Source organism: Symphodus melops (genome assembly GCF_947650265.1).
Source record: "Symphodus melops genome assembly, chromosome: 16".
Taxonomy (NCBI): Eukaryota; Metazoa; Chordata; class Actinopteri; order Labriformes; family Labridae; genus Symphodus; species Symphodus melops.
In genome coordinates this window covers 8,543,155-8,570,800 of record NC_136706.1, presented here as the reverse complement: position 1 = coordinate 8,570,800, position 27,646 = coordinate 8,543,155, and the positions used below count along the sequence as shown (strand labels likewise).

The following is a 27,646-nucleotide window of genomic DNA, read 5'->3' as shown; positions in this document are numbered from 1 at the left end:
ATCAAACTATTTTGTTTAGAAAACTGTAGTTTCTCTGTTCTGCTTTACACTCACTTTTACAGGAGAGTTGTCTTGTTTTCCCTACTTCAATTCCAACATTTAAAACTTTTGAAAATATGAAGTGATACAGCTGGATTTAGGTGTGGATTCACTATTTTACACTGTAGATATTTTAACTTTACCAAAGTAACAATACTATAAAAGTAACTCAGTCGAAAATTAGGTGTTAACCTTTAAAGCTTCTGTCCATTCACACCCTAAGGAGCAACATTTGGTTTCCTGGTTTGACCCCTCCCTCAGGTATTGTTCTCTGATTGGGTGGTTCACAGTAACCTGAAGCAACTGCTCCAGCAGGTTTGAACACAACACTTGTTTGATATTTGGTGAGATTAACAGCTCCCAACCCTTACACATGGAAAAATGGAGAACTGGGGTAGACCGGAGAAGATCACTTACAAGCGGTGGAGAAATCCAGAAGAGAGGTAAAAACCAACAAACAAGATGACTGTTTTCTCTTTTTCCTGGGATGCTAAATGGAAATACACCATGTAAAAAAGGGCTTCCTTCGTTTACACAGTTAGCAAGGGAATATTTTCATGCTGAAACAATGATGGAGAATGTTGACATGGAGTGCTTTTAAATGAACCATATGACTTGATAAAGCTTGTATTTTTGTCTGCATGTTGACACGTAGGGGTGAGCCCAGCTTTGTGGGTCAAAGTGATGAAGCTCAGGGCACTGACAATGAGATCTGCACCATAGCTTCTGTAGCGCTCGACTTAAGCCTAAGAAAGTCTGCATCCAGATCTGGATTTGATCAAACTGAAGGTTAGTAAAACACTGTTGTAGTTTAAACACATTTAGATGTTCTGTCTTTGCCAGGTTAAACGTGTAAAAACACACTTGAGCAAAGGAATATTTTCAGAATTGTGTCTCTGTCCAACTGGAAACCACCGAGTAATTGTTTCAACATCCTTCCCATATATTGCTTTCTGAGTTATCTTTTTTCTTTCTACTTCCCTTTAAACTCTTGTATGAAAAGATATAAACTGTACTCAAATCCTAGGTTTTTTTTATACTTGTTAAACTTTGTTTTCTCCTTGTTTTGGTGTACCTTTTGATACAAATACAAGATGAAAAGAGTGAGTTACTTATGACTTATCGGGACTTATCGGGAAGTTTTCATGCCGTAGAAATGTCTTCTACTGATATGATTCAAACAACAATGTATTGTTTCGAAACATTTGAGCATTTCTGTGAACATTTCTTCACAGGAGATGGTAAACTTAAGTCAATGTTTTGTCTCTATTATACAGAAACGTTTACAATTGAAGATGCATTAGAGGCCATCGGCTTTGGAAAGTTCCAGTGGAAAATGTGTTTCCTCACTGGGCTGTCGTGGGTAAGAACCCTTCAAAATTAAGAAACATCTTATTTGCAGTGTTTGTTTTTCATGTAGTGCTCTGCCTCCATGGGAGCAGATAGGAGATGCCATGGAGATGATGATCCTTAGTATTTTGGCCCCCGAGCTGCACTGCGATTGGAGGCTGCCCAGCTATCAGGTGGCTCTCATCACATCTGTAAGTTCATTTCAGGATAATGGTTCATTTACATAGCTTTTTTTTTTTTAACTAAATTTACTCACATTTTGATCCGCCAACTCCACTTGTCAAAGTTCAAAACATAAAGAAATACTGAAACATAAACTCACAGAGATGAAATGAATAAAAAACGTTCCTTTTTTGGCATCAGGTGGTTTTCATCGGGACAGGGATCAGCTCACCTGTATGGGGGAATGTGTCGGACAAGTATGGCAGAAGAGTAGTGAGTCTGAAATCTGGATTTCCACTTACATATTCACAAATAATGTTTTACATTGTTGATGTTAAACTGGTGTGTTACCTGTTTGTTATGCAGGGACTGATCACTTGTATGTGCTGGACTCTGTACTATGGCCTGTTGAGCGCCTTCGCTCCTGTGTATGGTTGGCTTTTGGTCCTGCGGGGTCTGGTAGGCTTTGGCATCGGAGGAGCTCCTCAGGCGTGAGTTTTCCTCTTTATATAACATGATCAAGAAGTAACAGTTTACACATTCAAACAACACAATTTCTGTTTCTTTCTAGGGTGACCATGTACTCTGAATTCCTCCCAGCGAAGGCCAGAGGCATCAGCATCATGTTAATTGCGGTAACTTTTGCTGTATGAAAAGAGGAGTTGTAGCTCTGATCAGATCATTTATGCAGCTCATTGGTTGTTGTTTTTATGCTTCAGGCATTCTGGGCAATTGGTGCTGTGTTCGAGGTCCTTCTGGCATTGTGGATTATGCCCACGCTTGGCTGGAGATGGTTGCTCGGCCTGTCCACGTTACCAGTGCTTTTATTTCTTTCCTTCAGCTTTGTAAGTATTTCAGTATTTAAGTGTGTTTACGAGAGAAAATAAAAAAAAGCTGAATTAAACTTACAGCTAAAACTCTCTGGCTTTCACAGTGGCTGCCTGAAAGTCCTCGTTTTGATGTGCTGACAGGAAATAGAGAAGCTGCCATGGCAACTTTAACACACATGGCCAAAGAGAATGGAAAGGCCCTGCCTCAAGGGAAGCTGACTGATTATAAACAGGTGATGCTTCAGGTTTATATGTCCTTTTTTTCTTTTGGAAATGGAGATGTTTATACAATACCATTTGTCCAATTCAAATTAATTATATGGATCTTCTTCTTTATTTTATAGGTTGACCGTGGACGTATCAAGGATCTCTTTGCTCCTGAATATTGGAGGACTACTCTTCTTCTGTGGTTTATATGGTAAGTTGGAGATGTACTGTTCCATCTGTGCTTTTTATTTACCTCCCTTAAACCTGTAATTATATAGGAGGTTTTTATTTAATCAAGGGTGTGTCACTTGTTTGTTATCATGTACTGTAGCTGAGGGCACATCAACACAGACTGTGACCTTTGGTTAAATAATATTGTTGAGGAATGTTTACTGAGTCAAATTGAATTAGTATTTCAGGTATTCCAGACATTGGGCAAAGTACAAATAACACAAGTATTGGTTGGTATCCAAGTCTCTATTTTGTATAGTTCACAATTTAATTTATTTGTGTTTTTTCTTCTTTTCAAAAGGTTTGCATTTGCCTTCTCGTATTATGGGATAGTCCTGTTGACAACTGAGCTATTCCAGGCTGGAGATTCATGTGGATGTAAGTAACAGTTGCTCCAAAATAATCCTTTTTTAAAATATGACATTTTGCATTTTAAATTTGAACATAGAAAAAAAACGTTACTCTTTTTAGCAACCCAAGGAGCAAAAATCGAACCAAGTTGTAGCCTTGAATGCAAATTTTTGACCTCAGCGGACTACAAGGACCTTTTATGGACAACTTTGGCTGAATTCCCAGGTAAAATGCTCACTATAATATGTTTTCAATGAAAGTGGTGCGGGTTGGATTCCACCACATTTCTTCATCATACATCCAATTATAAAAAACAACAACATGGAAGCTATTAATGCCATTTAATTATTTTAACCCTTTACACGGCAAGAGACTATTTTTTGTAATTTTCACAAATATGGCCAGCCTTCTGCACCTCAGTAAGGTCAAGAAGCATGTGATCCTCACTCAGCCAATCAGAAGAGATCACCCTACATCACTGATTCTGCTATTTTGGCATTCAAACCAAATATGGTAACTTTGTCAATTTTTTTACTTACAAATGTTATATTAGAAATGCATTTCTGTTATGGCCCTGAATAACACTATGTGGTTGAATTTTTGAATTTCAAAGTATTTCAATGAGTGCCCTGTAAAGGGTTAACAAGTTTAAATGTTATTGTTATTATAATTTGAGCTTTCCTTGTCATGCCTCTATAACCACAGGTATTTGAGATACTCAATGTGGTGTTCAAGGGAGTGGCTTGGGCGGTGACGTTGTATCTTGTGTCTTTCTAAAGATTAATTTTTTGGTTTGTCTTTCATGCTTGTTTCAGGGATGTTAGTCATCCTCCTTGTTGTTGACCGCATTGGCAGGAAGAAGAGCATGACTCTATGTTTTTTCATGTTTTCTCTGTGTATTCTGCCTCTGTATGGATGTATCGGAAGGTGAGTTTATCTTTGTGTTATTATGTTATATTTCAATGGCAGCATATTAAAACATTTAGCCTGATATCTCTGTCTGTCCCTACAGGTTAGCTCTTACAATCTTCATCTTTATTGCCAGAGCATTCATCTCTGGAGGATACCAAGTTGCTTTTGTTTACACACCAGAAGTATGTCTACTAAACTTTCTTTTTTTTCTTTTTAAGTACTTGTTTTGGATTGTTTGATTTAGATGAAATGTTCACTCTCCTGTTTCATTAGGTGTTTCCTACAGAGAACAGAGCCCTGGCAATGGGGACTTGCAGTGCAATGGCCAGGTTGGGAGCCCTCATTACTCCTTTTGTGGCACAGGTATGCAGAAGCCAACTGGTGCATGTGGTTGTGATTTTCTCACAGATGGACCAAATGTATGACAAACACTGCTCGACAACAGTTTAATTCTTTTCATATCCCTCTTTTGTCACCTCTCGGTTAGAGGTGTGTGTTCAGTGCTTTTTTCCAGCACACCGAGGAGCTTCCCTGTCTTGTATTGAAGAAGAGAGAATGCTCATGTACAACTCTATGTAAAAAATAAATGCAGCACTGGGCCGTATTCAAGTGACCAATTAGTGACTTTAGGCTATAGTAGACATTTTGAATCTACATTGTTTTTGTGGCTTTTATTATATGTTTACCTTCTCATTAACAAATGCAAATAAGCCTGTGTAATTTTCACTTTTTTTCAGTGCTGCTCTTAACTGTTCAGTCAGCGCTGAAATCGACTGTTAGATGGCTTGTCTTTTTTCCCTCTGTTTGACTCCTTATTTTTAACATTTTGTTTCTAGGTGATGCTTAGGAAATCCGTTTATTTGACTCTGTCAATGTACTGCGGTTGCTGTCTGCTGGCTGGCATCGCAGCCCTGATCCTGCCTATTGAGACACTGGGCAGGAGTCTGCAGGAGTCCAACTCAGAGACGAAAAGACCGGACATAGAAAACACCACAACCAGTCAGACAAATGGTACCAGGCACTCCTGAGAACAGATCTACAAGAAGAAGGAATTAAAATAAGGAGTAGAAGGATAACTTGTCGTCTACCTCCATATATGCATCAGACACCTGAATCATCTGAGAAATGATCATTGAGGAACAACAGTAGACAATATTGTTACAGACAAGGAGTGATGCCTGGGGGAAGGCCTTCCTCCAATGTCTAATGTGACTGGAAGTGAACTTTTGTTTGAACTGGTTTGTGTACCAGTAGTCTAATTAAGGATGCACTATTTTGGAAAAGACAAATACAGTGTTCAAGTTCCATTTGTGGCTATACATGTATATACTTTTATTTACTCAGCCTATATATGTTTACATTTTGTAATCAAAGGTACTGTTTTATTATTATTAAATTGGTTTGTTTCTAATGAAAATGATTTAATTTACCCTTGGCTCTAATATGTTTTTTCCTTAACTATGGTAAATGACTACAGAAAATTACTCAGTATCAATGGGAAGAATAGCACAGATATTTTTCTGAAATGTGACAATCTGTTTATATTCATTGACATTACATAAGTCATTTTTTAACAACACATGACATCATCTAAAACTAAACAAGATTTGATGCCATTTTAATCTGCATTCTGAATTGCAACGACACCGATTATGAGCAGATTAATCGTTTATGAATATAATGAATGTCTTCATCAACATTATGTCCTCAGTTCGTTTCACAACACGAGCAGAAAATCATTTCATCGTTTGTATTTGGGAGTTCCTAGTCTGGCCAGTCACCTTGACAACATTGGCCCAATGACAGCGCGCACGCGAACTAGGCCAGCCAATCACAGGCGTCCGCCAAAGCTGCATGTCATTTCTGCCCCACTCGCAACCTGCACCGTGTTTTGTTTGTCTGTCTGCGTACCAGGGATGAATTCGCGGGGTGTGCTGTCTATGCTGACTCGCTAAAACCGGGAATTTTCTCCGCTAATGAGGACCTCGGTAACCGCGGAGGACGCCCGGTTTAGGACCGAAAAGGAACCCCGTGGACCGGTGGACTGTGGAGTCAGGTGCTGCTGGATGAGAGTCTGACTAGGCATTTTCTCCCCGGTGACAGAGACAACCTCAGCCGCGCATCTTCCCACATCCCCCTTCCCTCCTCCCCTCCTTTCCCTTTCTCATCCTCTCCTCCTCCTCTGCTGCCCTCCAAAGCTGCAGCACAGCGACCATGGCCCTGGTGACTCTGCAGCGCTCCCCCACCCCGAGTGCAGCATCCTCGGCCAGCACGACCAACAGCAGCGCGGGGGAGGTAGGTTGAAGAGCCGGGGAGGTGTCTTTGTGTCCGCGGCATTGAAAAATACTCCTGACTTCATTACAGTGCCGACTTCTGAAATATGAAGGGTTAACCTCAGTTCCGTCATTTTGTTGTTTTTGTTTTTTAAAAACTTGATTTATTGTCGCATTGTTACCAGCAGAGAGTTGTTTGTAGCTGCGGATTTGTAAACAAAATCCAGCCGGGGGGAGGGGGACGGGGAGAGGAGGGGGGGGGGGGGGGGGGGGCTGCTGGGTTTATCTGTTAAAAACAAAGTGCTCATTTTGCTGCTGCTGCTGCTGCACAAACATTTGCTGCGTTGAACTCAGGTTGTCCTTCCTCATTATTATTTTCTTAACAGTAGCGGAGACCTAATGTTTGGGGAGGAGACTTTACAGATGAATAATAAGGCTACATCTCTTTCAGAGTTGTGAAGTGTGTGTCCATGAGGAGAGCGTTCATCAACTTGTAGAAAAACGCTCCCCAAATGATGTCAGTGAGAGAGAAAATGTGATGTAAGACAGCCCTTGGTACGCTTACCTCAGACATCTTACTAGTTGGCATTTGATAGTCCATCTTATTTTTGAGTTTCCATCTTATTGTGTAGCTTTGGACAAAACATCTGTCACTTTCCAGCAATTACAAGTCATGATGTGGAGATCGAGGCTTGTGTGTAGCAGATGTTAAATCCCACTTTGCAAATCTCAGCTGCAAACAAAGTCAAACATTCAAATGCGGAGCAAGAGCACAGTGAAATCATAACATCAGTGTTAGTGCTCCACACTCTTGTTTTAGGAGGGTGGATTATGCACTCTGAAAGGCTGACTGAGCTTTGGCACAAAAAAATAAGCAGCGACATTCCTCCTCTGATGAGAAGTTGGGTTTTAATATCATTTTGAGCAGCAGTGAACCAGTGCTGTTATAATGTCTCCATGAAGGTCTAGTCAGGCGCTGAACATGTTCTGTCCATTTAAATATAGCTCTTAAAAAATACACACTCAGATGTTTTTGACCCGGTAATGATGTCTCATGTTCACATTGACCTACAGTGCAGTGTACATGTATTTACATGAAACACTCCCATTATGTCTGACTGCAGTTCAACGTACGATTTATAAAGAGGTGGAGTAAACGGGACTATCCCATAATTCTCTAACAAACGTTACACTTTGTTTCCTCGTCATAGATCAGACACAGAAGGCTGTGTCTACATCTGTAGTTACATAACACAGTACCGTGTCGTTTTTATAAGATGTTGTTTTTGTCTTTCAGGACTTTGGGAGTGATGATGACCGGAAAAACAATCAGAGGTAAGAGCTTTTCTGGCTCAAGAAGTTGTGTATTTGAAGAAGAAGAAGAATACACAAGAAGTGTATTTGAAGCGTTCTGTGTGGCACCTTTTTAAAAGGCTTTATAAATGTTTAGTATTTCTGCCTGCCTGCCTGCGTGCTTCTTCTTCTTTTTTCTTTTTTTTTGGTGGTCAGCGGGCTTTCCGACCCGGAATGAGCCGACTCTGTTGTAGCAACAGGGGGAAATCCAACGGACAGATTTTCCGAGAGAGTATGAATACAAGTACAGCTGAAAAAAAAAACACTTTTATGGCGGAGAATAGATGTTTTATCTTAACACAGTTTCAAGCTGAAAACCTCAACTATTAGGTTTTAAATATTTGTAAAACACTGTAACACACTATAAACCTAATTTAAATAGTGGTACAAAAGAAAACTTTTATTGAATTGGAAAGCTGGAAGTAACAGTATGGATGGAAGCCTTTGTCCAGTTCAATAAAAATGAGCATGTTTTTGGGTCCTGTAGTGACACCCTTCAATCATATTCACCTTGTATGTTGTACCAAGCTCTAAGAATATTGTCCACTAGGAGGAACACTATCTGAAGTTGAAGCTGTAACTAATGATGTGCCCCCCCTAGTGGCCAATAAGTCAGTGAGGTTATTAGCAGTCAATGGCAGTATAAACCAGTTTATTTAAACATTGAACATCACTGCCAACATGAGAGGCTTTTCAGAAAGCAGGCATACATTCACACACAAAAAAGATCCAGGCTTACACTCACATACACACTACTACTGCACACATGCTCCCATCTAGGGCCGTGACAGAGATAGTACAAAGGTAAGAACATGAAATCGACTACTTTAAAGGTTCATGGCTGTTTATTACTGAATATATCATTCAGCTGTTGTAATTAGTGGTTTTGTAATTTGAACAAGGGTTTTAAATAAGACAAGTTTGACAAGGACAGGACCACTTCTTACTGATTTGTTTTTATTGCCAGTTCAATAATCTTTTGAAGGAGTCTTTCTGAACTTTTGATTGTCTTGCCCTCGGCCCTAAACATTTTGTTTAACTCAGCATTTCTGGCTTTTGTTCAGTATAAGTTAAGTAAGTTTTTTTTTTTTTTTTTTACACTCTGAAGTTGTCGAGAAAAACCTGCTTAGATTCCAGTTGATTTAACGTGGCACGCTTTTTGAATGCTTCCCTTAACTCAGTTACATAACAGAGAATAAATCAACTGTTGTTCCTGGGCGCTAACAAAGCTTTTCTTTAATCCGCCCGACGTCACAGAAGTCATGATTTTTGTCAGCAAAGCTTTGGCACTGACTCTGTGTTTGTTCTCACTCTTTGTGTGTGTGTGTGTGTGTGTGTGTTTTATTTGTGTAAGTGGGTTGTTCACAGTTGGAAAGTCACGTCACGTCGGGATTGTCTAAATGAGTTACATGTTTCTGTTGCTCACTAATTCATCAGCGTGGAGTCTTAATTTAGGATTCTGCATGTCAGACTGGAGCTTGACGCCAAGTAAACGCCTCCCAGCACTCGAATGAATGATGGTATTGTGGCAGAGTGTGGCATCGGGAGAGCTGATTTTAGAAGCACACGTTGTGAAGAGGAGTTTGTGAGCAGATACAGAGAGGACAGTGAAGTGAGGAGAAGGGGGATCCAGGACAAAGACAAGAAGAAAGCTGCGTAAGGGAAGAAGATCCTCTCAGACCGGCAACATAGCGAGAGACAACGCTATAAAATACAACAAAAAACTGACATGAATACACAGGTGTAGAACATTGAGCCAAGGATCGCAATAAGAGGAGACAAAACTTCTTTTTCGGAGACTTTTCACTGACAGATCACAGGATGCATCTGGTGGTGAAACCTTCACATAAATCTGTGTTTTCTGTGCTGCCTCACTTTGTTGATCAGAAGGAAATCTGTCGTATGTAAGTTCAACGTTTATTATCTTTAAGTTGAATAAATCGTGATTATTTCATAGTTGAGTGCTTCTTCAAGTGGTGGGTCAGAACTTAAAGGTGGGTTGCAGAGCTGTTTCAAGTGGATCGCGAACGTGTTTCTGGAAGAATGATTTCTCATCAAAAATCTGCAGTGCTTTTTTAATGTGTTTGTTAAGCTTGGTTCCTTTGTTCAGTTTCATGGTTCATACCTTCAGAGGTCTAAACTGCAACATTGTTCAGTGAATAAATCTGATTGGTTGTAAAATATCAGAAATCTAGACGCGATTGTTCAAGAAGGAGTTGGTTGTGGCTCCTGATGCTGGACCGCTTGAGAACCAATGACATCGTGGGTCCAGTTTAAGTGGACAGTGTGGAGCTTTACATTTTTGCATATATTTACTTTTCTTTTGCTTCCTGATATCATTTCCACACCGAGACTTGTGTATCAGTTGCTGTCGAGTACCCCTGTGATACTCGTGTGATAAGAAATATACACAGTGCTGTTGGAAAGATGCTGACATTTTGCTAGCTTCACTAAAACAACTGCTAGCACAACCCTTATGTTGAGAGTATGTTCTCACAGAGGGACAAACTAAAGGTTCAGTGTTTAGTATTGGTCCAACTATTAGACTTTGGACTCAGCTATAGTATACAGTGTTCCTCTTTGATTGCAGTTTATTTTGGTTGAAGGAACACTGATCGCTGAACATTTTCCAGCTCAGGTCATCATTACAAAAACTTCTAATAACTAGCACAGCGGCTATAGATTCAGTGAAAGAAATGCAACATCTGAACAAGTAGGACAGGATTTGGGTATTGGAAGTGTTCATCTAGTCCAAAGAATTTTGTCCACTCGTGTCTCAGCTGTTACGCAGGAAAACAGACCTTTGCAAAGAACGCCACCTGGCATTATGCGTCCCAACACTCACCGGCAGCCAACAAACAACCAGTTAGCTTAAATTAATGTTCTTAAAGAGAAATCTGCATGGAAGCGTCATTAAAAAATTGCTCTCGAAAGATCCTTTTTCAAAAGCCAACCCCATTGTAACTTCACCAGTGACTAGTCTGACTGTAAATGATCATTTAAAGAAAGGGAAGCATCAGCTCGAAGTCCTTTATTGGTATCTGCTAGCTTCACAGTTATGTTAGATCCGTTTGCAGCTGCACGTCGCATCAGTTGTACACTGTTGTTGTTTTTCATGTCATATGAATATTTACCTTAAACCAGTTGATTTTGAGGGGGCTAACTGGTAATGGTGTCTGATTGGTGTATTTACTAGCATACCTGCCCAATACCTGAGACTCTATTTAGGGCAGTATATCAGGCCTAAGTGTACTTCACTCTTGAAGCTATAAGAGCAAAATGTGTACTCTATTGTAAGTTCTCTGCAAATCCTCTGTCTTCCATGTTGATTTATAAATAAATAAAGATATCACATGGAAGTTGGAGCTGTAACAAAAGGCCTCGTGGTGGTCCCGCTCAGTCATACCAGGCTTTGTGAGCGTTGGTTAAGCAGGGAATGGGAGTGTGGCGCTCTGAAACAAAGCCGCATTCTGTTCTTTTCTCTCATTAGAGAAAAGACGCTAAAGCTCTCCTCCTGCTGCAAAGTCATGACCCAGGAGTGCTGAGTCCTACACAGGTGGGACACGAGGACGAGTTTTAAAGCCTGATCACATATGGATCGTTGCAGTGTGCAACACTCGATGCACCAGAGGTCATGTAAAGTCAGTTAATCATTTGGATCAGGACTTTGCTGACTTTCAGTGCCTGATGAGTCCTCTGTGCGGCTCAATGAACCAATAAGGATTCAGTTCAGCCAATAACTGCACACTGTATGTACAGCAGCATTGCTTTAGCTATTTCTCATCCTCGTCTTTAAATTTGTTTGTCCCTTTAAAAGAGATGATGCAGTTTTATTTTAGACTGTTTAAGTGAATCTTTGTGTTCCTGCCTATCCTTTTTCTTCATGTGTCAGGCTACAGCCAATAGAAAAACAACAGACAGGTTGTTGTGATATGGAAGAGGTCAGAAGTTTGAGACGTGTGTGTAGGAGTGAATGTCTGGGTGAGAGTTTTGTCAGCTAAAAAATGATTGTGCGGTTGTAAGTCTTTATTTATTTGAACTCTTCCTTTCCCAGCCTCAGCGAGAGCTTCTTCATGGTCAAAGGAGCCGCCCTCTTCCTCCAGCAGGGCGGCAGCGCACAAGGACCAAAGACCACGACCCATCACAAACATGCAGGTAGGAACAAATGCACACAGAAAGAAGCTTTGTGTTCTTCTTATTGTGCTCAAACTCTGCCACAAAAGAATCACTTGCCAAGTTTGCTAATAACCTTCAGCTAACTGAATGTAACATGAGTTAACCTACAGCTGAACTCCAGGTCACAAATCATATCAGAAAGATCTAGTTTTTAGTATTTTCTTTAAGGTTTTTCAAAGAAATATACAGACATATTGTGTACTTGTTTGAATAGCAATTAAAAAAAATAGTTGAAAGCGTTTTTAATTAAAAAAACTGTAATACAAGAATAATAGGGGAAAACAAAATGGACAGCCAAACGCATAAATGAAATGTAAGAGTGATGTGTAAAATATCTAAGTATAACTGTAACAAAAAAACGTCAACAACCAGAAATGGAGATCAAACAGTCAGGCATTAAAAATGAAGATATTGTAAAAGCTGTGGCTAAATTCAACCAAACTATTAAATACATAAAATTCCGTTTATAAAAGACTTTAAAATAGAATTTCCCCTCGCAAGATAAATAAAGTATATTTTTTTATGTTGTTAGCCTAGTTGACACTTACTTACTTTGCCTGAAGTACAACATGTCTTTCTTGTCTTTGCTCCAGCCTGATTGGCTCTCTTTGTTGACTCCAGCACATTTAGCAAAGTGTTACGACACACTCAGACTGCTGCTGATGTTGGTCTGCACATCAAAGTGACACTGAAATGTGGAACAATCGTGCACAATCTAAAAATAAAAATTGTAATGTAAGGGTTTGAACACCCTTCAAAGAGCTTCTTTTTGTAGATACTCACTACTTACAAGTTTCTGATGTGGCGTTCACGTTGAGCCTGAAGTCGTTTAAGGACAAAAAGCAGAATGAGAACGATGCAGGTTTCTATGTGAGGTGTTGACACCTCAGGGTTTAGATGAGTCTTTATTGAAGGTTATCCCTTTAAACCTAAACGATGACATATCAGAGGAAGCTGAATGATCAGTCGTTGAAAGAGAATCTTGAGAAAAGTTTGCTGTATGGTGTTACCTGTGGAGAATGAAAATGTGAATTATATTTAACATGCAGGGCTTCAGTTCACTGTAACCCTTTTCCCTTTCTGGACATTTTGTTAAGAACTAATGTTTTTCCTGTTAATCTCAAGCCAGCTGATTTTTAATAACCTGTCAGGAAGAAATAAAGTGTCAAAGATATATTGCGTGTTTGATTTTCAGGGGATTTACCTCAACATCTGCAAGTCATGTTTAAGATCCTCCGCTCTGAGGATCGCATAAAGCTGGTCAGTGTGATACTTTACTACATTTCCTTTATTTTACAGCCTCTTTGTTTCACATCAGATTGAAGTGTTGCATTCCACTTGTATACTGTTATGTCCAATTATTGCATAAAAGCAGGAGTAAACAGAATATCTTTTCTTGCCTCTGTTCTGTAGGCTGTACGGTTAGAAAGCGGATGGTCAGAGCGAGTGCGCTACATGGTCGTTATCTACACCAGCGGCCATCAAGATACAGAGGAAAATATTGTCCTGGGAATGGACATCACAGACAAAGAAAGGCAATTATTCTCCTTGCAGTCATATATTTAGTGTTATGTTCAATGTTTTTTGGGGGGGAGGGGGGTTTCAGTACTACATGTGTTTAATTGTTTCTCTTGAATCTTTGGGACTTGCAGCAAAGATTGCTCTATTGGGATGGTGCTGCCTCTGTGGAGTGACACCAACATTCATCTCGATGGAGACGGGTACGTTTCTCCTTTCATACAAGATTAAATCGTCAGATTATTTAAAAAAACACTAACAAAAGATTCTGATGCGCCCACCTTGAGGCCTTTTAGGTTTCACTGCCCTCCAGTGTCAGAGGAGTGAATAACAGGCATTTTTCTCTGTGTACGTGAGCGAGAGAACGGTTCTTGCTGACCTGTTAACTCTGTCTCTGTATGCTGGAGGAATGTTCCACTGGTCAGGGACCTGAATAGTTCCATGAACGAGCCGTGTCCAGTCTGTGTTTACATCCCCATGAACACTCGGACTCATCTTCTCTGTCCAGACTCTTAAAGTGATCTCCTTTTTCTTCCTCTTCCTCACCAGAGGCTTCAGTGTCAACACAGCAGGGCGGTCACATGTCTTCAAGCCTGTATCGGTTCAGGCCATGTGGTGAGTGGATCCTTCAGGTTGACCTGGTTAAACAAATGAACTATTGTGTTCATTTGTGTTCATGTGTTTTATACTTATTTTAGGTATCATTCCTGCAGCCTACAGGCAGCCACAAAACAGACTGTTACAGCACTATTGTAATCTTTGAGTCAAATCACATTCCAACTGCTTGTTTTGCTTGGCTCTGATGCTTAAAAAAAAACGTGTTCAAAGATTGAACATTTATTTGGAAACAGTGATTTTTTATTTAACCACAGACAGCTGCTCGATTGCATTTTAAAAAGCATTGGATTCTATTGTCAAATAAAACATGTTACCTCAAACAGTATTACGTGATTGTGAACCGCTCCTTTGACGGATCAATCACAACCCGTAAATTCAAAACAAACCAATCAAATGATGGGTAGTCCAGCAAACGCGTATTTTCAAGGGAACCGGTTTGCTTTTGTTAACGGAGACCAAACAGGTTATTTGTTCAAAAAAGTCTGTCGAGAAACTCAGAATAACAATCTGAGTCCGTCAGTGGCAAAACAAGCACTTATAGTGTACTCTACTTAATGTGTCACATCTTTTTTCTTTTTGACTTTGCTGCTGGCTGATGCAATCAGCTGGAGTAAAGCTTTTTGTAGCTAAGCATGAAGACCCACCAATGTGAAAAAAAAACAGAGCCTATTTGAGAAAATGTCTGAATTCCCCGCTCAACATTTAGATGTTTGTATTCCCTCATACACTAGTCAGCGAGAATGTCATCAAAATGTTCAGTAAAGTGGCTCATGGATGGTTTCTCTTTTTTTAAGTGGAAGGGTAAGTCAACAAACAAAGTAACAACGACAAAATAAAAACATGTTAACATTATAATCATATGAATGTTTAAAAACACAGTGAGTACTTCTTATTCTGACATCCTGTTCTAATGAAGTGGGATAGAAAAATGGTACCAAAGGAAAGGGTTAATTGCAACATGTTTGTAACATTGTCAGTCCGTTGAGGATGGTTTAGTCCTGCACACTGGTGTTTGCCCTTTTCCAAAGGCATCCAGCAGTTTGTCTTAACAGCTCACCTCCATAAACTAAACTATAATAAAAAACATTCCTATTTGAAAAGCTGAGTCTATGTATATACAATCCAATGGATCATTTAGCCTCACACATTAGAGTACTTAAAATAATGATTGATTAAAGACTTCTGATAGTACTGCCACCTGCTGGTCACCTATCAGAATTGACAACACAGAAATGTGTCTTGTTTCTTGTCGCTTTGGAATAGGTCCTGTGTTTTGCCCCTGTCACTACACATCCATCTTGCTGATGATGATTTGTGATGGTAAAGTGTTTCCTGTATGCTTCTGCAGGTCTGCCCTGCAGGTCCTTCACAAGGCATGCGAGGTGTCACGTCGCTTCAACTACTTCCCAGGGGGCATTGCGCTCACGTGGATGGCCTTCTATGAGAGCTGCATCACCTCTGAGCAAAGCTGCATCAATGAGTGGAACGCCATGACCGACTTGGAGACAACACGGCCGGACTCGCCCACCATGTTTGTCGACAGGTGAGGCCCTAAATGCAGCTCACTCTCAACATGACAGTTTGAATAAATGAACGTGCAATGTGATGTTGAGCATCGTACAACCACACAGAACACTCTGGTGATTACAACACATCTGTTGTGAGAACATCCTTAGTCACAGCATAGACTTCAATAGTGTGGACACTGGCAGATGTCCTTTGTTTTCAGCTGTGAAAGCAGCTCTAACGCATTGACTCATTATGTGCAGGCCGACTGAGCGCGAGAGAACTGAGTGTCTCATCAAAGCCAAGCTACGCACCATCATGACGTTTCAAGACCTGGAGAACATCACCTCCAAAGAGGTATAAGCTGAATCCTCCAACAGCTGGATGAGAGGAATATACACATTTTCATATTTTGTTCATGTACACTTTGTTTTTAGGGGTGTGTTCAAACATTGTAAGCCATGAAAGCATTTTGCATTTATAAAGGAGTGACAGTTCAACCATTACTACTTGACTTTTGAAAGAAATGAGTGAGTGGAACCACAGAGTACTACTTGGTCATTAGAAATGCTAAATACTTGAAAATAGTCTTTCCAGTGCTTTGTTGTTCTTCTGAGAGTTTCCTGTCCTCGTCCACAGATCCGTAACGAGCTGGAGCAGCATATGAGCTGTAACCTCACAGAGTACAAAGAGTTCATAGACAACGAGATGCTGCTGATCCTCGGTCAGATGGACAAGGCCACACTCATCTTTGACCATGTGTACTTGGTAGGATTGTTTTGAGTTTTTTTGTGGCATTATTTATGATGTGTTACCTTTTAATTGTTTGTATATCATACTTTTAAAACAGAAATGTGGGTATGTAGCGTGGAGTTTAAATTCACATGCATTGAAATACAGTTCCCTTTGCAGTCTTTTTTTAACATTTATTCTGATAGTTTGTTTTTTGTTTTCATTTCGCTTCTGCAGGGCTCTGAGTGGAACGCTTCCAACCTGGAAGAACTTCGAGACTGTGGGTAAGCTGACATACACAATGTTGTTGTTACAATGTTGTCCACAAAGATTTATTCCCACCAAGATTATATAGAAAATAATGTGTCTACATGTGTACAATTTCTAATTCTATCTAAATAAGAATTATTTAGCTTCTCTCTTGGATGGTGTACCAATTTAGCTCATATTTTAAGACCATAAATAAATAAAAATCATTTGTACTGTTAAATGTACTTTAACTTTGGGATCTTAGTTGTTAAGTAAAGAAGTATGATCCACATTTAGCTGAATTCTTTATTAGTTGCAGATTTATGTCGACCTTTTGATTAACTTGAATTTTGTAAGAAAACGTACCGCCCTTTTTGTGCTTGCAGGGTGGGTTACATCCTGAATGTTACAAGAGAGATTGACAACTTCTTCCCCGGATTGTTCTCTTACCACAACGTCCGTGTGTACGACGAGGAGGCCACAGACCTGCTGGCCCACTGGAACGAAACCTATAACTTTATTGTCAAGGCCAAGTAAGACTCCAGTCGTTTTCCACACATGCACTCGTAAACATGTTGAGAAAATTGAAGACGGCCGGCCCCTAACATCTTCTTGAGTTGATTATATGCACATGCAATTCACAGTGAGTAGTTTTCCCTGTTGGATTAGGAGGGGGAAGTGGCTCAAGCCATGACATTAAAGAGACATGTTCAGGTAGCAAATGAGACAGAATCCTACACTACGTTTCTGCCTCTATGCTGCCTGCTACGGATAAAAAAATGGAGAAGAACAAACTGTCGAGCAGAAAAAAAGCAATGTTGTTGTTTCATTATATGCAGAAAGATCGCCCTGGTCACTGGTTATAGGATATAAATATGATGTGCTTCCTTCTACTTGCTCAAGGTAAATTTTCCTGAAAATAACATGCTACCTACAACAACTTCTCCGACTTTTGGCAGACATGTTCAGAGGGGTTTTGGCAGGAAACATTGTGGACAAAGTTTGGGTGTGATTGAAAATGAATCAGTGAGTTTTGGGTGCTTTAATGAAAAGGAGATGCTGGCCATTAGAGTTGCGGGTCAAGAAAGAAAATCAGGCAAAAGAACTGAGTAAATCCAAAATTAAATATTAATATGTTGACATATTGATATTTAATCTACTACAGTAGTCACAAACTAGGTCAGCACAATGCGATGTAATGGCGTTGACGTGTCTGTCATTATTTTTTGTGCATAGGAAGAACAACTCCAAGTGCCTGGTGCACTGTAAGATGGGGGTGAGCAGGTCTGCCTCCACAGTTATTGCGTATGCAATGAAGGAGTACGGCTGGTCTCTGGAGAAGGCCTACAACTTTGTCAAGCAGAAACGCAGTATAGCTCAGCCAAACGCTGCCTTCATGAGACAGCTCGCAGAATACGAGGGGATTCTTGACGCCAGGTAAGCAGGTCTTGAGTTTCACTCTGGTTTCCACTCTACTAAGCTGCCTGCAACCCTATGATTACACAGTCAGTAACATTTTATTTACAAATCTAGTTGAATTCAGAAATGCTACTGGTATTAAATAATGCTATGGCGCTTTCATTATATTTTGCCTCGTCAGTAAACATCGCCACAACAAGCTGTGGAGGCCGGATACAGATGAGGAGGGGTCAGACGACTTGCAAGCCTCTGGTCACAGTACAGGAGGGGAAGGGACACCGGTACTCAGAGGGGAGGAGGCCTGGGGAGGCTGTGGGGCGTCGCCCTGCAGGGGTATGGGTCTGGAGATGGAGCCACTCGACTCTCTTAACTACAACTACTACTTCAGACGTCTGTCGGACTCGGCGCTCGACAGCGAGCCCTCGACCCCTGTGCGCGGCCCCCCTCTGCTGGGCATGGAGCGAGTTTTCATTGAGATTGAAGACGTGGAGAGGGATGCCCTGCTGGAAGACGAGGGTTTCCCAATGGCTCATTTAGCGCTGCCAGGCGAGGGTACAGCAGCTCAAACGTGTGGGCGCCTTGATCCGATGGAGGACATGAGACTGAGGCTAGAGTTCAGTACTTTGGAGGAAGAGGATGAGGAAGAGGCCAAGAAAGAGGAAGCAGAGATGGCAGCCTTGGCTCAAACACCTGGAAATTCAGACGGGAAGGAGGCGGAGAGGACAGAGGAAAGCCAGATAGGCCTAGCCAACCTGAACACCAACAACAGCAACCGGCTGGCTGCCAAACGCAGCTGCCCTGCAGCTTTTGACGTGAGTTTGGAAACTGAGCTTTCTATTTTTGATTTTACTTTTTCTTTTTCTTTCTCCTCCAAAAGAACCTTAAGAAGCAGAAGCACATTTATACAAAAGTTAGGGTACACTCTGCCCAGTTCTCACATGCCATGCAAAATTCCCGCTAGCCTGCGCTTGCATCCAGGTTACCTCTTTCACATATGTCACCACATCATCATCAAGTCCCTGATTTGATAGACCTCAGAGTCCAGCTGACTCTAAAAATATTCATGTCTGCCCAAAGTATAAGTAAACCACTGCATCAGACCAACAGGATGCATCTTCGAAACGTGTACGGATTACTTGGCGTGAGTTCTATATATCTGATTGGACAAGAGGCCAACTGGAGCAGCACTGGGACTTCTAACTAGATGATGTGCATCTCTTGCTTCACATTTTCTGAACAGTATTAAACATGGAAACAGCAAAATACATTACTAGTTGACATTGCCATCACAGAAATTGTTCTTTGGCTCTGTCACTGTGTACACTGACCATGGTCACATTCAGATAAATGTAAACAACACAAGGCAGGCCTGCCTTAATGAGAGGACACTGACAAGTTACAGAACTAGTTCTAATAATGGATCAAGTTTACTTCTATCTTTTCACTAATATATGACATATGTACTGTATGTGCGCATGCTATGATTATCAGCCGTGCTGATATTTGGTTTCAAATCATTCCTTTTCGTGTGCTTTTGCTTCAGACCATTTTTTTGAACATAAGATGTTTTGAATGTTCTGCATCACACTGACGATATATTGTGTTCTGTTGTATTTGTTCTCCCGTGTAGGACAGTGCAAGCACAGGAAACCCTTTAAAGGTGAAGCCTTCATACCAGTCCTGCAAAGACTGCGTGCGTCTACCACAAGGAAGGCGGTGTGACCGTCCAGCAGGAGGCCGATCTCATCGCCTTAACCCCTCCCGCCACTGCACTGTCCCTTCCATATGCATAGATCCACCTGGGACACACTTTGCCTCCAGCCCAATCCTGCACTCTCTGCAGGCTGCTGCGGTCATCCCCCCAAACTTTGTCCAGCCCTGTAGCCACGTGTACCGCTGTGCCACCTGCATCCCCAGCGTCCCACTAACCATCCGACAGAAAGTTGTGTCACCCATGAGCTGTGATGACACGTCTTTTGACCGTAGCGCAGTGGAGACAGAGGACATGGAGGAGCCACAGGCACAGGATGTAGGAAAACAGATATCAAGGAAGGGGATCGGAGCAATTCATGAGACTACAGCAGGTGGTGCAGTGGAGCTCCAGCTGCAAATGCCAGGACTGGGGATGGAATTTGGCTTGGAACTGATGCAACAGAGGGCAGAGCAGCTGGAGAAGCTTCCAAATTTGTCCATGGAGGGGCAACTCTAGTGGGGCCCCTTCCTCGATGCAGGATCACAGGGGGAAGGACGAGACAGAGGAGCGAGGAAGTTTACCACTGCCTCCAACAGGTTAACTATCCCGGCTGTGGGCTTTTTAGATGACTGCTGTTGTGGTGCTGTACCAGAAACAAAGCTCTGCCTAGAACTGTGCCGCCTCACAGCTGCAACAGCTCTCTCTGCTTATAGAGAGGGTCCTTCTATTATCTACTGGCATGGAGATCCATGCGATGCCATTTGTTTTGACCTCGCAGGTAAGGACAGTAGACTCTGTTGTGTCCTCCACATAAAGGATCATCCCTCTTTCCCACAGTCCAGTGAAGATGTTAATCAGCCATTTCACCCTCCAAAACACTTCTAAGATCTGAAGTGTTATCTAATTTTCTGAAACAGCTATTTCGTTGATGTTGATGTAAAGAAAAAAAAAACCTGGAGTAACATGCTTCTGTCAGTGTACTGTTTGTTTTTAATCCAACTCTTCAACAGTATTTCTGAAAGAGCTCAGTGAATGTTTGCAGCTTGGTTGCATTCGGTATTCCCTCATGACACCGCTGATAACTGATTCGTCAATTACCTTCACGGATATTTTTCATGCTGCAGCTGCTTTTGGGCATTTCATGTGAATGCATAACTGTTTTTAAAAAGGATGCAAGCATATGTGAGCCATTTTTTGATGCCTCTGTGTAAAGCGTCGTACCTCAGACCGTAAGCATCTAAGACTGTTTTGGTCAAAGACTGTTTTGTTGTCTCCGCTCAGTGGCTAAGTTCACTCGACCTCCTCCATTAAACTTGATGTGATCATGTAATTAAAGCGCTCACTTGACCGCTCACTAGCCCACGCATGACTTGCAGTATTACATAACATATCTACAAACATGCTTAGACAGAAAACACATGAGGGTCGTCTTTCTTTAGTTTTTTTATGATCAAAAATCCAGCTGTATGTTTTAGTTTAAAAAAAAAAAGACAGCCATTCATGACATTTCAATCAGATTGAATTCAACCAACTGTTTTTCTCCATAAAGAAAGATACATGCAAAGAAAACTAGAAATCATGAAGTTGAGAAATAGAGGCTCAAGTTTAACTTCATTTCCTCTTCTTGGTCAGATCACTCCTGATGTAACAAAGCCATATCTTGTTGCCAAGTTCAGTCTATCATGGCAAACTCCTTTCTTTGATACATTTCACACGCTTATTTTTTTTTACACTGGCTATATCTGGGCTTTTTCTCCTCGTGCTCAGTTAACAGTTTAAACATGAAAAATTAAAAAAAATTAAAAAGCAGGCTATTTATAGACTATTTATGTATAGAATAAGCACTTGAGCACAAATCTAGTATCCATTCGCACAGTGCACAAACCTGTTTCATTTATAGTTCAAGAATTTAAGAAAGACAAAAACTGAGTGGCAAAAAAGGGAGTGAAAAAAAAAGATCTAAATCCAGCTGTTATTGTTCTGATATTCAAATGATCAAATGAGTATTTATATTTCCTTTGTAAAAAATGAACTGGAAGCATTTTGTACATTACCAGACTTGAAGCCTGTTTTGTTCAAGTGGTGCCCTGAATTCCAAAGTTGCTGTGCCACAGTTTGATCTACATTGTGTTCTTCCTGTTTTTGACAAACTGGTTGTTCTGAATGGTGCTGAATGGGGCATGTTGATAAGCAGGAAAAGCACATGTCCGTGTTAAAACTGTGTTTGAAGATTTGAGAAAAAAAAAGTAAGAAGTTGAGTGCGAAGAATACGTACGCAGACTATGTTATCCTCTTTAAACTTCAGGATTACTGTGTCATTTTTGTAGATTTTATTTTATTTTAATTTATTTTTTTCAATTAGATTAGAATCGTGAACAAACATTAACAATAAATCCTCTGTTCCTTCTCCTACCTTAACTAGAACGCAGGGAGCTGCAGGTTTGCTCCAGTCGTTTAATTGAAATAATCTTATTAGCCTTCAACCTATTCTTCACCCTGATGTGGTTGTTTGAGAATGATGTTACTGAGGCACATGAAGTTGTTGACATTGAACCGTTACACACTCAAAGAAATCAGTGACATGTTTTATACATTTTTGCGGCTTTAAGAATTATGAAGTGTTACAATTGGTTATTTAGCAAAACACTCATCTAAGGCGTTTTAATGTTGGGGAAAGATGTTTGTTTTCTTTGTTGCCCAGAGTGAAACGATCTCAAAACTGGCTAGCTTAGTTTAGCTAGGGCCCCCGAGCAGGTTTGTTATTTTGACGTTTGAGGCTATTGGGCAGATTTTTTTTTCCTTCCAACTATGCTGTTCTTTAATATGTTTTATTTAGTCTTAATGCTTTTCAGGAGGTGTTTGCACATCCAACTATCTCATGAAGTCAGTGTGTAGGCTAATAAACGGTCACTTGAAAATCACCAATTTATGAGAAATAAAGTTTCCAGTCCCTCTGAACACACTTGACAAAGGTTCAGAGGGACCAAAACGTTGTGATGTTGTCTCATAAAATGGTGATGCTTACAAAGCGTAGTGTGTGGGATTTCTTCCTTATTCTTAATGCTAACATGAGCTAACCCGTTGTAGCTCTATCACAAGAGGTTTATCAATGTTTTCATCCAACTCTTGGCAAGAACATAAATGAGCAGCATTCTCATCATGTTGAACTCTTCCCTTAATACATTACTACAATTCTGTTCAAACCAGTTGTTCAAAGTTTATTAGCAGACTTGACAGGTTGGACTGATCTGTGCGTGAATAATAAGCACTAAACTATTTGTGTCCCAGACCACAGCACTACTTTTGCGTCATGTTTTGAACTTGTTTATCTTTTCGTAATTTAAGTGCCTTAACCTTGGCCTTAGCTCCATCATAAAGCTTCACAGGCTTCCAAAGTTTCTGTGAGTTTGTTGACGGTCTGGCTTTTTTTGTTTGTACATTACTCACCCCCCAACTCCCAATAATAACCATGCTCCCTGCTATATTTAACTCTGCACATTATATAATGGATGCAAACGAACACAAGCTCATGCACAGCAGCCTCCTCCACCCTGATACATGCATACTTGATGGACTTCCATTTATCAAACTCCTATAATACAATGCTATTTGTTTGATATTGTGGTACATTGTATTGGTTCAATAGCTGGCTGAAGAACCTTACCTGCTGGAATGAGAACTATCATGAAATATTTCAAATAGTTTTTCCTCTACAATTTGACATGAAGTACATACGCTTGCAGATTTGATCAATAAGAAACAACACTAATACAGCTACTGTGTCTTGGAGTTTATTCAGTGCTCATGTTTGTACCACAACAAAAGATGTTAAGCTCCAGTTTATGTTCCCTACAGCTTGGTTTGGATTGAATTTTTCTTTTATATTATTTCCACACAGCAGGCATCAAACTGACAATCCCATATAAGAGGAAGACATTGCACATGTTGCAGTTTAAAGGGGTAAGCATTTATGGAGTGTATTTAAAGAGCACAAGTCTGCCCTAAAGCATGTGAGGTGGAGATGATGGAAAACCTACCGGGGAGAAAGATTTTGTTACATTTACTGTTTTTGTTACCTTTTGTGTTTTGTACTGTACATTGCAATTGTTCATGTGTAATGCACTTGTTTTCTTTTCTTTCTTTTTTTTCTTTTTTTTTACATTTTGTTAAACTGATGTCCAGTCTAATGTTTATCATGGAAATAAAACATTTCCTCTGCATTCTCTTTATTGTATTTTCACTTCTTTTTATTTTACATTGTTAATTATACGGTACTCAGGTTAAGAGTCTACATGTCATCTAAGACAGCACACTATCATTCCAAAGTCACATCAATTATGTCACCCCTTATTTCCATCTGCATAACATTATTTTCCTCCGCCCGTCCTTCATACCCGACAGTACTGCCATCCTCTTTTACACCCTGGTTACATCCCGCCTTGACTACTGCAATTCTCTCCTCTTTAATCTCCCTCTCAAGTCCATCCAGAAACTTCAAGTGGTCCAGAACTCTGCTGCTCGCATCATCTTCAGAACCCCCCTCTGTTAATCACACCGCTCCCGTCCTTCAGCAGCTTCACTGGCTCCGGGTTAAATATCGACCTGGATCCTCTGCACCTCTCTTAACTCCTTCACATCAACACACCCAGCTGCACACTCTCAAGTTCACTGCACCACCCTCCCGCCTGTCTAGAGCCTTCAGCCTCTCTGCACATAGTGTCTACATCCTGTCTTTTTGACATACATTTTATCAATGTATTGCTACTTTGTTGTTTTTAATCTGTTATCTGTTGTAAGGGGACCTTGAATGCTTGTGTCATTATAATTACTAGAGGATATGAAAGGTATTTCACTCACGCACAAACCTGTGACTGTGTATCTTTGATCACACAATATGAATAGTCTGTCTGTTTCTGGCCTTCCCTTGCTCTTTTACTGAAATGGACAGCCCAGAGAGAGAACTTATTGAATTAGTCAAATGAAGTCAGTCTGACATCATGTGCCAGGTGACTGCTGAAGGAGAAGATCTCCCAGAAAGACCGGAGCCTAACAGGACAGAGGGCAGACGGAGCATACCTTTAAAGCATTCACAATAGTAAGTAAATATGATCTATTGTGGTTTTTGTGTAAGCTAAAGAAATTAGATAACTTCCAAAATGACAGACGAGGGAAGTATCAGTATGTTCTCTGTATATGCATTTAAAGGTGTTTCAAATGTAGGCAAGAAGACGAACTAAATGTTAGAATAAAGTAAGGTGGACCAAAAGTTTTATACTTTGTGAGACTGTCTGCTCCTGTGGTTATTTATTGAAGCATGTTATGCAGGCCTTAAAAAGAACAGCATTTGCAATGCATGTGTCTGTTGTGTCAGATGTTACATGAGCAGCGCAGTTATCTTTTTATGACCCTTAGTCCTGCCTTGCAGCACCCTATGAAAATGTTGCAGTCAAAGTAGATTGTGTTGATGAATAACATCCTTTCGTATCAACATTTAAGTTCTCTGCAATCAGCACATTAGACTTACATGTTGTACCTTGACCAATTAATCAGGAAAAGTTCAAATAATCCAGAAAACCAGGATAGTAGTTTGTGCAATCTGTGATGTTTCTTGTAAACCTGGCTGACACGAGAAACAAAAGAGAGAAAGCATAAAGGATCTAGTTTAATAGGCCAGCATCACAGATGCCTGTCAATACTAACACATCCACTCTGAAATAACACTGGAGATGAGTTAAAGCTGCAAGTTCAAACATCTGTGTAGTCATTGAATTTATTTTCGCTTTATTAAAACTGAAGTAGCATGTGTTAAGGACACGACAAACACCACTTGTAAACACTACTTTAGTAATAAACTTGTCTTTACTACTACATTTTAAATGCTAACTATATACACTGTTTCTGTATTTTGAGAACTATGTAAACCACTTTAAGCTAATAATCTATTAAAATGTATTGTACCTGGCTTACTACTATTTTAATGCAAACTATATGAACTGTATTCATCACCTATAGCTATAATCACGTTTAGCTAACCATGCTTGGCTGTCTTTGTTTTTAAAGCTTAATGTGAACAATGATCATATCCATACAATTCTACCACTTTTAGCTAAAAGCTTAATGTGACCTTTTGCAGCGTTAATGCTAATTATTTCAACGGTTTCAATCACTTCTATCGACAAGCCTTAGCTTTCCAGTACCTTCAACCAGTGTTTTTCTATGTTACAGCTGGCTCCGTGTGTCTATTATCTTTATTTTAAATTGTTGTTTCTTTAATTCAACTATTAGCTAACTGAATTATTCAAGCATCAAGAGGAATAGCTTAATTTGCATTCCACACACATTTGTTGAATATTCAGGTCTGCAACGAAATGAAGTGTCACTCAACAACACCTCTTAGGCTGGAAATAGCTAAAGCAGCAGAGCACATGATTGCAGACGTGGGGTGAAAGATTCCAGTCAACTGTCTTTCTTCACTCACCTTTCAGCTGACAATATCAAAGCACATTAGCTTAGCATTTGGATAACAGATGTCTTGTATTCAATTTGAATTCAAGTCAATGGCATATGTTGACTATTTTTAATTATGTACCAGATATCTACAACTGACGGAGACCCAACCTGTTTATAACAAAAACAAAAAAACACAGTTAGCAAAGTGACACTGAATTGTTCACTGGATTGTTGCCATATGATTGAAAAAAACATTTACTGTCGCTCTTTCATCTCCTCTCGGGCCGGAGGACCCATTAACACATAATTAAAGAGCAAGCTCACCTGAATTTGAGTATGAAATCATCTGTAATTCCATTGTCAGTGTTTCATGAAGGATGGAAAAAATACTGTATAGAGCTCTGGAAAAAGAAGCTACTACGAATTTGTTTAAAATCAGCTTTTCCACAACCCTGTTTCCTAAAAGGACATTTTGTAAAATTGAAATAAAAACATAATGTAATGATTTTGAAAACACAGAATCTCAACGTTTCATTGGAAATATTACAAAGGCAACAAATCAAATATTTAAGAATCGTCTTCGTTTTATTGGCTGATCGGCAAAACCTGCCTATTTCCGCCTGGAGTGTGGCGCCGTAAACTGCTGGGACAAACAAAAATACCCATAGCCTATTCCACATGCCGCTATAAAGTCCGTTGAGCAGATTTCCCTTTGTAATAAAATCTCTTCCACCATCCATCACGTCAGTGGTTAAACTCTGCTATCATCGACCCCCAACAAACAATTCAGTTCAGAAGTCAAAACACTTGTGACCTGATTTAAATATTCCAGGCGACCTTTATGTACACCCTGTTACCAAAACAACTGTAAACATTCAGTTTCAAGGGAAGTAAACACAGCACAAACAGGCCTCTGTCTCTGAACCAGTAATTGACAGTGCGTGATGTATCAGACTTAGATGCCTCTGAAGGGATATGTTTACTGAATTAGCAATTTAGACTCATACATCATTCAATATAAGGCTTATATAGTAATCAATACTTTCAGAACTTGAAGGAATTATATTCTACAAAATACAATTATTATAATGATTTAAAGTTCTTGTATCTGCAGCCTTTATGTCAAATTTTCTCAGTGTGATTCAACCTTGGCACTAGACCTGGCTGACCTCTTATCTCACTTGTCTTGTTTCTTTTTTGGCCCTCTGACTCACTGGCAGCAGTCAGACCAGCTTTAATTATAGCCACCATAGCATTCCTATCTGACAGAATAGGGAGCGATAGATGCAGAGGCATTCGCAGTGTAAGCAGTATAGAAAAATATGCTCAAAGACTGAAGAGATACGCATAACAAGAAATTCCAGTTGTATGGTTTCATTTCATTTCAAAATAAATGTGCTGCCTTGACTGTCTTGACATGTGTCTCTCTCTTCTCTTAAAGCTGAGAGAGAACCACAACCATGGGTCAGAAGCTGGAAAAGCTCTCTGAAAAGGATGAAGAATCTCTTGACAATTCAGAGTGGTCTGAACAAACTGGGGAAACAGAAATATTGGAGACAGCAGATAGAGTTGAGAGC

The 27,646-nt window shown here is 40.2% G+C and overlaps 2 protein-coding genes across 3 annotated transcripts; both read left to right on the top strand.

Moving 5' to 3' along the window:
- Positions 1-337: 337 nt before the first annotated feature.
- svopb (SV2 related protein b) lies at positions 338-5,500 on the top strand. The gene is made up of 16 exons (XM_079364699.1): positions 338-482; positions 695-828; positions 1,317-1,402; positions 1,482-1,580; positions 1,753-1,824; positions 1,918-2,042; positions 2,123-2,186; positions 2,271-2,396; positions 2,486-2,614; positions 2,726-2,799; positions 3,121-3,197; positions 3,291-3,395; positions 3,986-4,097; positions 4,183-4,264; positions 4,356-4,445; positions 4,919-5,500. Exons 1-16 carry the CDS (start codon positions 421-423, stop codon positions 5,108-5,110), a joined length of 1,629 nt encoding a protein of 542 aa, XP_079220825.1. The 5' UTR covers positions 338-420; the 3' UTR covers positions 5,111-5,500.
- Positions 5,501-5,893: 393 nt separating this feature from the next.
- Positions 5,894-22,535, top strand: ssh1b (slingshot protein phosphatase 1b). Of its 2 annotated transcripts, XM_079364144.1 has the most exons (16): positions 5,894-6,178; positions 6,281-6,377; positions 7,653-7,690; positions 11,763-11,863; positions 13,080-13,144; positions 13,298-13,419; positions 13,537-13,605; positions 13,952-14,017; positions 15,369-15,563; positions 15,790-15,883; positions 16,166-16,294; positions 16,496-16,542; positions 16,894-17,040; positions 17,744-17,944; positions 18,108-18,738; positions 19,557-22,535. In XM_079364144.1, exons 2-16 carry the CDS (start codon positions 6,297-6,299, stop codon positions 20,133-20,135), a joined length of 2,565 nt encoding a protein of 854 aa, XP_079220270.1. In that variant the 5' UTR covers positions 5,894-6,178; positions 6,281-6,296; the 3' UTR covers positions 20,136-22,535. The 2 variants fall into 2 exon arrangements, with proteins under 2 accessions (XP_079220270.1, XP_079220269.1); XM_079364143.1 differs by having other exon boundaries at positions 5,894-6,377.
- The last annotated feature ends 5,111 nt before the right edge of the window (positions 22,536-27,646 follow it).